Source organism: Salvelinus alpinus, chromosome 19 (assembly GCF_045679555.1).
Source record: "Salvelinus alpinus chromosome 19, SLU_Salpinus.1, whole genome shotgun sequence".
Classification (NCBI taxonomy): Eukaryota; Metazoa; Chordata; class Actinopteri; order Salmoniformes; family Salmonidae; genus Salvelinus; species Salvelinus alpinus.
Window position 1 is genome coordinate 44347075 of NC_092104.1, and position 11058 is coordinate 44358132.

At 45.7% G+C, this 11058-nt stretch overlaps 1 protein-coding gene across 3 annotated transcripts in view; it reads right to left on the reverse strand.

Annotated features, from left to right (window-relative positions):
- LOC139545697 (BDNF/NT-3 growth factors receptor-like) overlaps positions 1–10320 on the reverse strand; it is a 92981-nt gene extending 82661 nt beyond the window's left edge. For all 3 annotated transcript variants that reach the window (XM_071353731.1, XM_071353730.1, XM_071353729.1), the window contains exon 1: positions 9487–10320. In XM_071353731.1, the coding sequence (XP_071209832.1) occupies positions 9487–9701 (215 nt within the window). In that variant the 5' untranslated portion in view covers positions 9702–10320. The remainder of the gene's footprint in view (positions 1–9486) is intronic.
- Positions 10321–11058: the final 738 nt, after the last annotated feature.

Consider the following 11058-nt stretch of genomic DNA (forward strand, 5'->3'; position numbering starts at 1 on the left):
GCCAACATCTGTCTGCAGCATCCGAACAGTTTGGGCGACAAAATAATATGACCCGACTATGGAAAGGGGAGACTCGTATTGTTCTATGACCGCCACAAGTGTCACAGGTCTCTCTGAAGGTAACCCGGTACCAGTTTCAAAATGTTATGGAAGTATGGAAGTAGGTTTGTGAGCCCAGAAACGGGGTGAAATAAAATATACAGTAGCAGTCAAACGTTTGGACACACCTACTCATTCAAGGGTTTTTCTTTATTTTTACTATTTTCTACATTGTAGAATAATAGTGAAGACATCAACACTATGAACTCACTGTCTCTTCCTGAAGACAAATAATGTATACAAAATGCTTCAGTCTGGGTTTAGACTCCATCCTATTTCTGAGACTGCACTCGTGAAGGTGGTAAATAACCTTTTAATGGTGTCAAACCAAGGCTCTGCATCTGTCCTCATGCTCCTAGACCTTAGTGCTGCTTTTGACACCATCGATCACCACGTTCTTTTGGAGAGATTAGAAACCCTAATTGGTTTACACGGACTAGTTCTTGCCTGGTTTAGATCTTATCCGTCGGAAAGATATCAGTAAGTCACTGTGGATGGTTTGTCCTCTGACAAATCAATTGTAAGTTTCGGCGTTCCTCAAGGTCCCGTTTTAGGACCACTATTGATTTCACTATATATTCTACCTCTTGGTGATGTCATTCAGAAACACAATGTCAACTTTCACAGCTATGCGGACGACAAACAGCTGTACATTTCGATGAAACATGGTGAAGCCCCAAAATTGCCTACTCTGGAAGCCTGTGTTTCAGACATAAGGAAGTGGATTTTGGCAAATGTTTTACTTTTAAACTCGGACAAAACAGAGATGCTAGTTCTAGGTCCCAAGAAACAAAGAGATCTGCTGTTGGATCTGACAAGTAATCTTGATGGTTGCACAGTTGTCTCAAATAAAATTGCGAAGGACCTTGGCGTTACTCTGGACCCTGATTTCTCTTTTGACAAACATTTCAATAATATTTCAAGGACGGCTTTTTTACATCTTCGTAACATTGCAAAAATCTGAAACTTTTTGCCCAAAAATTATGCAGAAAAGCTAATCCATGCTTGTCACTTCTAGATTTGTCATGCCCTGGGTGGGCATTCTAGTTTCTTTATTTCTATGTTTTCGTTTTCTTTGTGTTTGGCCGGGTGTGGTTCTCAATCAGAGGCAGCTGTCTATCGTTGTCTCTGATTGAGAACCATACTTAGGTAGCTCTTTTTTCCACCTGTGGGTGTGGGAAGTTGACTTTGTTTAGGGCACTTTGCCTTTGAGCGTCACGGTTTGTTTTTGTAGTGTTTATTGTTTTTGTTCGGCGTCATTTTGATTTAATAAAAGAAAATGTACGCTCACCACGCTGCACCTTGGTCCTCTTCTTTCAACAGCCGTGACAGAACTTCCCATCACCAAAGGACCAAGCAGCGTGGTAAGGAGGAGCAGCGTGGTAAGGAGGAGCAGCGTGGCCAGGGGTATGAGACAACCTGGGAGGAGGTAGAGAGGAGGTCGGTCGACCCAGGGAGAGTGCCAGAACCTGCCTGGGATTCTATGGAGCAGTGCGAAGAGGGATACCGGAGGATGGAGTCGGCGAGACGAACACGGCTGGCAAGGAAGCCCGAGAGGCAGCCCCAAATGTTTTGGGGGAGGAACACGGGGAGTGTGGCAGAGTCAGATTGGAGACCTGAGCCAACTCCCCGTGCTTACCATGGTGGGCGTCGTACTGGTCAGGCACCGTGTTATGCGGTGGAGCGCACGGTGTCTCCAGCACGCGTTCTTAGCCCGGTGCGCTACATCCCAGCTCCCCGCATCTGCCGGGCTAGGGTGAGCATCCAGCCAGGACGGAGTGTGCCAGCCCTGCTCTCCAGACCTCCAGGACGTCTCTACGGCCCAGGATATCCTGCGCCGGCTCTGCGCACTGTGTCTCCAGTGCGTCTGCACAGCCCAGTGCGTCCTGTGCCTGCGCCCGCACGTGCCGGGCCATAGTCACCATCCAGCCAGGACGGGTTGTGCAGGCTCCTAGCTCGAGACCCCCAGTGCGCCTCCACGGCCCAGTGTATCCGGTGCCTCTGCCTAGTACAGGGCCTCTTGTATGTCTCTCCAGCCTGGTGAGTCCTGTGCCTGTGCCTAGAACTAACTCTTCCGTATGTCTCCCCAGCCTGGTGAGCCCTGTGGCAGCTCAACGTACCAGACTGCCCATACGTCTCCTCCCTCCAGTGATGATCCAGGGCAAAAATCCTCCAGTGATGATCCATGGCACGAAGCCTCCAGTGATGATCCATGGCACGAAGCCTCCAGTGATGATCCATGGCACGAAGCCTCCAGTGATGATCCATGGCACGAAGCCTCCAGTGATGATCCATGGCAAGAAGCCTCCAGTTATGATACATGGCAAGAAGCCTCCAGTGGTGAGACATGGCACGAAGCCTCCAACGAAGGCCTCCAGTCCGGAGCCTCCAGCGACGGTCTCCAGTCCGGAGCCTCCAGCGACGGTCTCCAGTCCGGAGCCTCCAGCGACGTCCTCCAGCCCGGAGCCTCCAGCGACGTCCTCCAGTCCGGAGCCTCCAGCGACGTTCTCCAGGCCGGAGCCTCCAGCGACGTTCTCCAGTCCGGAGCCTCCAGCGACGGTCTCTAGTCAGGAGCCTCCAGCAACGACGGTCTCCAGTCCGGCGTCTTCAGCGAGGGTGCCCAGTCCGGGGCCCGCAACGAGGGTGCCCAGTCCGGGGCCCGCAACGAGGGTGCCCAGTCCGGGGCCCGCTACAAGGGTCCCCAGTCCGGGGCCGGCGGCGAGGGTCCCCGCACCAGAGGCGCCACCAAAGTGGGGGGAGCCAGAGGCGGAGGGGGGTCTACGTACCGCACCAGAGCCGCCGCCGTAAAGGAGGTCCACCCGGACTCTCCCCTTTAGAGTCAGGTTTTGCGGCCGGAGTACGCACCTTTAGACTACTGCAATGCTCTACTCTCTACCTGGATAAAGTACTAAATAAACTTCAGTTAGTGCTAAACACGGCTGCTAGAATCCTGACTGGAACCAAAAAAGTTGATTATATTACTCCAATGCTAGCCTCTCTACATTGTCTTCCTGTTAAGGGTAGGGCTGATTTCTAGGTTTTACTGCTAACCTACAAAGCATTAAATGGGCATGCTCCTACCTATCTCTCCGATTTGGTCCTGCCGTACATACCTACATGTACGCTACGGTCACAAGACACAGGCCTCCTTATTGTCCCTAGAATTTCTAAGCAAACAGTTGGAGGCAGGGCTTTCTCTTATAGAGCTCCGTTTTTATGGAATGGTCTGCCTATCCCTGTGAGAGACGCAGACTTGGTCTCGACCTTGAAGTCATTACTGAAGACTCATCTCTTCAGTAGGTCCTATGATTGAGTGTAGTCTGGCCCAGGGGTGGGAAGGTGAACTGCAAGGCACTGGAGCGACGAACTGCCCTTGCTGTCTCTGACTGGCCGGCTCCCCTCTCTCCACTGGGATTCTCTGCCTCTGACCCTATTACGGGGGCTGAGTCACTGGCTTACTAGTGCTCGTCCATGCCGTCCCTAGTAGGGGTGCGTCACTTGAGTGGGTTGAGTCACAGACGTGATCTTGCTGTCCGGTTTTGCGCCCCCCTCGGGCACGTGCGGTGGAGGAGATCTTTGTGGGTAGTAAGTTGTCTCAGGGTAGTAAGTTGGTGCTTTGGCAGAGTGGATGGGGTTATATCCTGCCTGGTTGGCCCTGTCCGGGGGTATTGTCGGTCGGGACCACAGTGTTCCCCGACCCACCCGTCTCAGTCTCCAGTCTCCAGTATCTATGCTGCAATAGTCTATGTGCCGGGGGCTAGGGTCAGTCTGTTATATCTGGTGTAATTCTCCTGTCTTATCTGGTGTCCTGTGTGAATTTAAGTAGGCTCCCTCTAATTCTCTCTCTCTCCCTCTCTCCCTCCCGGAGGACATGAGCCCTAGGATCATCCCTCAGGACTACCTGGCCTGATGACTCCTGGCTGTCCCCAGTCCACCTGGTCGTGCTGCTGCTCCTGTTCTGCCGTGCTACATTACCTTGTCCCGGACCTGCTGTTTTCGACTCTCTCTCCCTCTCTCTACCGCACCTGCTGTCTCGACCTCTGAATGCTCGTCTATGAAAAACCAACTGATATTTACTCTTGAGGTAATGACCTGTTGCACGCTCTACAACCACTGTGATTATTATTTGACCATGCTGGTCATCTATGAACGTTTGAAAATCTTGAAGAACAATCTGGCTTTAAATGGCCATGTACTCTTATAATCTCCACCCGGCACAGCCAGAAGAGGACTGGCCACTCGTCAGAGTGTGGTTCCTCCCTAGGTTTCTTCCTAGGTTCCTGCCTTTCTAAGGAGTTTTTCCTATCCGCTGTGATTCTACATCTGCATTGCTTGCTGTTTGGGGTTTTAGGCTGGAATTCTGCTGATGAAAAAATGGCTTTATAATTTACATTTGATTGATTGATTGATTGATTGATGAAATAACACATATGGGATCATGTAGTAACAAAAAAGTGTTAAACAAATCAAAACAGATTTTAGATTTTAGATTCTTCAAAGTAGCCACCCTTTGCCTTGGTGACAGCTTTGCACACTCTTGAGATTATCTCAACCAGCTTCACCTGGAATGCTTTTCTAACAGTCTTGAAGGAGGTCCCACATATGCTGAGCACTTTTTGGCTGCTTTTCCTTCACTCTGTCATCCAACTCATCCCAAACCATCTCAATTGGGTTGAGGTCGGGTGATTGTGGGGCCAGGTCATCTGATGCAGCGCTCCATCACTCTGCTTCTTGGTCAAACAAATGATAGTCCCACTAAGCGCAAACCAGATGGGATGGCGGATCGCTGCAGAATGCTGGGGTAGCCATGCTGGTTAAGTGTCCCTTGAATTCTAAATAAGTCACCGACAGTGTCACCAGAAAAGCACACCCACACCATCACACCTGCTCCTCAATGCTTCACGGTGGGAACCACACATGCAGAAATCATCCATTCACCTACTATGCGTCTCACAAAGACACAGCAGTTGGAAACCAAAAATCTCAAATTTGGACTCATCAGACCAAAGGACAGATTTCCACCGGTCTAATGTTCATTGCTTGTGTTTCTTGGCCCAAGCAAGTCTCTTCTTCTTATTAGTGTCCTTTATTAGTGGTTTCTTTGGAGCAATTTGCCCACGAAGGCCTGATTCATGCAGTCTCCTCTGAATAGTTGATGTTGAGATGTGTCTGTTACTTGAACTTTGTGAAGCATTTATTTGGGCTGCAATCTGAGGTGCAGTTAACTCTAATGAACTTATCCTCTGCAGCAGAGGTAACTCTGGGTCTTCCTTTCCCGTGGCGGTCCTCATGAGAGCCAGTTTCATCATAGCGCTTGATAGTTGTTGCGACTGCACACATTATCCGCATTGACTGACCTTCATGACTTAAAGTAATGGTGGACTGTTGTTTCTCTTTGCTTATTTGAGCAGTTCTTGCCATAATATGGACTTGGTCTTTTACCAAATAGGGCTATCTTCTGTTTAGCACCCCTACCTTGTCACAACACAACTGATTGGCTCAAACGCATTAAGAAGGAAAGAAATTCCACAGATGAACGTTTAACAAGGCACACCTATTAATTGAAATGCATTCCAGATGACTACATCATGAAGCTGTTTGAGAGAATGCCAAGAGTGTGCAAAGCTGTCATCAAGGCAAAGGGTGGCTACTTTGAAGAATCTCAAATATGAAATATATTTTGACTTGTATAACACTTTTTTAAATACATTATTCCATATGTGTTAATTCCTAGTTTTGATGTATTGGCTATTATTCTACAATGTACAGTAGAATATAGTAAAAATTAAGAAAAATCATGGAATGAGTAGGTGTGTCCAAACTATTGACTGGTACTGTATATACATTGAATGTAAATATAAACGTAACATGTAAAGGTTAATAAAAATAAAAGATCCCAGAAATGTTCCATATGCACAAAAAGCTTATTTCTCTCAGATTTTTTGCACAAATTTGTTTACATCCTTGTTAGTGGCATTTCTCCTTCGTCAAGACAATCCATCCACTTAACAGGTGTGGCATATCAAGAAGCTGATTAAACAGCATGATGATTGAACAGGTGAAACTTGTGCTGGGGACATCAAAAGACCATGCTAAAATGTGCAGATTTTTCACACAACACAATGCAACACATGTCTCAAGTTGTGAGGGAGTGTGAAATTGCCATGCTGACTGCAGGAATGTCCACCAGAGCTGTTGACAGAAAATGTAATGTTCATTTCTCTACCATAAGCCGCCTCCAATGTCTTTTGGGCAGTACGTCCAACCGGCCTCACAACCGCAGACCATGTGTAACCATGCTAGCCCAGGACACCCGGCTTATTCACCTGCGGGATCCTCTGAGACTAGCCACCCGGACAACTGTGGTTTTGCACAACCAAAGAATTTCTACATAAACTGTCAGAAACTGTCTCAGGGAAGCTCATCTGCATGCTCGTCATCCTCACCAGGGTCTTGACCTGACTGCAGTTCGGGGTCGTAACCGACTTCAAATGCTCACCTTCAATGGCCAGTGACACGCTGGAGAAGTGTGCTCTTCATGGATGAATCCCGGTTTTAACTGGGGTTTGCTGATGTCAAAGTTGTGAACAGAGTGCCACATGGTGGCAATGGGGTTATGGTATGGGCAGGCATAAGCTACAGACAACCAACAAAATTACATTTTATCAATGGCAATTTGAATGGACAGAGATGCCGTGATGAAATCCTGAGTCCCATTGTTGTGCCATTCATCCGCCGCCATCACCTCATGTTTCAGCATGATAATGCACTGGCCGCGTGTCACATGGATCTGTACACAATTCCTGGAATCTGAAAATGTCCCAGTTCTTGGCTTGCATACTAACCAGACACGTCACCCATTGAGCATGTGTGGGATGCTCTGGATTGATGTGTACGATAGCATGTTTTTTTTACGTTACAGCCTCATTCTAAAACTGATTAAATAAATAATCAGCCACTCGGATTTGAACCCGATCTAACATCTCTGGAGACCTGAAAATATCTGTGCAGCAACTTTCCCCATCCAACCTGACAGAGCTTGAGAGGATCTGCAGAGAAGAATGGGAGAAACTTGCCAAATACATGTGTGCCAAGCTTGTAGCGTCATACCCAAGAAGCCTCGAGGCTGTAATCGCTAAGTACTAAATAAAGGGTCTGAATACTTATGTAAATGTGATATTTCAGTTCTAAATGTTTAAAACATTTGCAAAATTTCTAAAAAACTGTTTATGCTTTGTCATTAGATTGATGAGGGGAAAAAAATATTTAATTCATTTTAGAATTAGGCTGTAATGTAAGAAAATGTGGAAAAGGTCAAGGGGTCTGAATACTTTCCGAATGCACTGTATGTCCAAAAAATATATATATTTCCTGATCTTTGTTATATCTCCTAGATGTAGGACAGACACTTCAAAACCTTATTCCTTCTGATTATTTTTTTTACCTATAGGGGTAACGGCCGATTGTAAAGCTTATTAAAGAGCAGTGATACTAGCAAGAGCAGTGTGCGGGTTTCTTCTTTTGTTTCTCACCTACAGGGGTCCTAAAATTCCAAATCAAATAGCTAAATGATCCATGGTATGACCATCTTAAAACAATTCCATATGTCAGGTTAGTAGACACCCCTAAAAGCTTAGACTTTTAGAGTTTTTTTGAATGACTACCTCATCTCTGTACCCCACCCACCACACATGTAATTATCTGTAAGGCCCCTTTCAAGCAGTGAATGTTTAGGTGTTTTTCCGTGATGGGAGTTTTTGTTGAAGACTTTTGTCAAGGTCGTTTGAAAATACAAATTTCACAAATAGACTGATGATTGTCAACATATAGGATAGGCCCTAACTCCAGTCGTCAACTTCTTGTAATTTTTAACAGTCGACTATTCCATACAAATAGATGTATTCAATATTTTATCAACAAAACATTTTTTTAAAGTGTATATATGTTTTTTGTATATGTTTACACTGTAACCTTACAATAGAGCGGGGGGTAGCCTAGTGGTTAGACAGTTGGGCCAGTAACCGAAAGGTTGAGCTGACAAGGTAAAAATCTGTCTTTCTGCCCCTGAACAAGCCATATAACACACTGTTCCCCGGTAGGCCGTCATTGTAAATAAAACTTTGTTCTTAATAACTGACTTGCCTAGTTAAATAAAGTTAAAATATAAAACTTTTTGAAATAGAGGCTATGCATCGAAGGGTCTGCTATGGTCTTGACAAAGAGATGCTCACATCATGTCCTCCGCATTCTAAATGCTGTACTTTTGATTCTCTGTTTGTCTTCAGCTCTGAAACGTGTGTGGAAATTAATTTAGTCTAGGCCAATTCATTTTTTTTTCAAAATAGATGCAAAACAAATCTGAATATATAATTGTAGGCTTTCGGGCCCATTGTCCTTGCAAATATTTGCGGGAGTAAGACTACACCTCTTCCCCGAGCCACCGTGGAGCGTCGATCGGTACCGATAGCACCACAACAGTCCCCCTCGCGGTTCAGTAGTCCCCACCGCTCTCAAACTGACATACACACTCGAGCGCGTGTACACACACACACACACACACACACAGACTTATTTTCCTAACATCACTGCTGCAAAACTATAAAATAAGTTTTATTAGCCAATTCAAATAGCCCAACTTTTGACTGAGAATTGGCCATTCGATTGAACCTTCAATTCTGCTCCTTGATAGCCTAAAACGCATAGGCTTTTTTCACCTCTTTATTGTGTGCCGATTAGGAAGGTTATGTCTGGTCATTCCACCAATTGTGTGCCTTTTGAGTAGTGTAACTTGTTTTTTTTTTAAACGTAAGATTTCACCTCATTTTAACATTCCGTCATAAAAAGCACATGTTCACAAAACACCAGAACATGGGCAAAAAAGAGTAGAACTAGCTCACTGCTTTTACACTATGGTTTGACTCTTGGATGTAAGAAAGGAATAGTTTCACGACATTAAAATGAGAGTTCAGTTCATTTAATATGGTTTACCTTACCTTACCTCATTTTACATGTGTAAATGAATCACTAATCACATGAAATAAATAATCACCTTCAGAAATTACTGTCAAAGCAACAACATAACTAGAGCTTTACAATGATGATGACATGTTTTAGAAATGTTGGGGTTATGTGGATACAAATCTTGCTAGAAGTCATAGAGAGTGCATGGAAGGACATGTCACAATTCAGATGTATTGAATTCTCATGTGGTCTATATTAAAGGCCAATTGAATTAATATGATAGGCTTTTACAATTCAATATTGGTGCACAATTGCTACTTGAAATATCAAAGTGACTCAAAAGGCACTCATTTCATGGAAGACACATCTGTCATAGGCCGAGGCCTGTATGTTGGGTCCGGTGATGGATCATGGACAGTGACTCACATGTCGGTAATGTTGTCCATCTCCAGCTCCGACTGCAACACTGGAAAAGCCATGATACCCCGCTCCTGGTCCACACAGGCGATCCTGGTCCCGCTGCAGGAGCAGGACGCGGGGCAGGCGGCCCCGAGCCGCCACAGTCCCATTAGTACGCAACACAACCCGAACAGAAACACCCCAGTACCCCTCCGAAAGGCGCTCATCTCGGCTCCCTCCATGCCCGACCAAGGACGGCTTGAATCAGCCAAGCTCCAGCAGAAAGAGACGCTGTCAAATGCTCAACCCAGACGAGCAGGCACCAGCCGCTCTCCGCGCAAATGGGTGAGATGCTGAAAATGGGTTTATCCGTTGCGTTCGTCTCCACAAGAATCCAGCCAGTCACTCAAATTCACATTGAGACACCGACGTGTGTGTATGCCAAGGATTCCTTCCTTCCCTCTCTCTCTCTCTCTCTCTCTCTCTCTCTCTCTCTCTCTCTCTCTCTCTCTCTCTCTCTCTCTCTCTCTCTCTCTCTCTCTCTCTGTCTCTCTCTCTTTCTCTCTCTCCTCTCAGTCAGATGACACTGGCACTTATAATTCCACACAAAACCCTATGTCCTGTGCAGGTCTGCCAGAGGCAGAGCCGTGGATGAATAAATAATGAACAGAGACGACGGAGCCGAAAGCGCGCACCGTTTATTGTTGCGTTGTTCAAGCAGTGCACTGAGGAGGAGGCGGCGCGGGTAGGCCAACCAACAACAAAACATACAGTATGTTATAGATCGCCGTCAAGAATACGCCCTCCAGACATTGTTTTAGTTCCGATTCCACGCTGATTGTTCCAGATGGCCATGCGTTAAAGGGCTCTCCTCCCCGTCATTCACTAGCGGTCTTGTGTTTAGCAGTGTCTCGGTCAGACGAGATGCGTTGGTGTCCTTGTAAGCTATAATGGACAAATAGCATAACATCGGGCATGATAAATATGGGGCTTGGTTTACAGCCAGAGTGTATTCGAATAGAAAATCATGTGTTAATTAAAAAACAAAATGACAGCGCAGGTGTGCATCTGCTTCAATGACATTTGACTTATCCCACTGGCACAGCGGGGCATAAGGGCACTACTCTCAGTCACCAATCATTCCCTCTTTAGCCGTGGTGTACCAGCCTCCATCACCTTATTAAATCATTATGCTCCATTTCATAACCATAAATATTTCAGCCGGCATGTAGTGAATCAATAACATGTCATCTGTAGTGGAGGGACATTGAAAAGACATCTAAAAGAGAAGTTAATTTAAGGTTCTAAATTAAACGTTGAAAACGAGGTTGAAAACACATATTTTCCAGATGTTTAAATCTGGTTAATTTTCGGCTTTGAATGAAATTGAAAAGAGGTCATTTAGCCTACAGATGTTGAAAATATGTAATTTTTGGTAATTGACTGTATGGTCAAATTTCAACTATACACACAGTGCCTTCAGAAAGTATTCACCCCTTGACTTTGTTCACATTTTGTTGTGTTACACCCTGAATTCAAAATGGATTACATATTTATTTCTCTAATCTACACACAATACCCATAATGACGAAGTGAAAA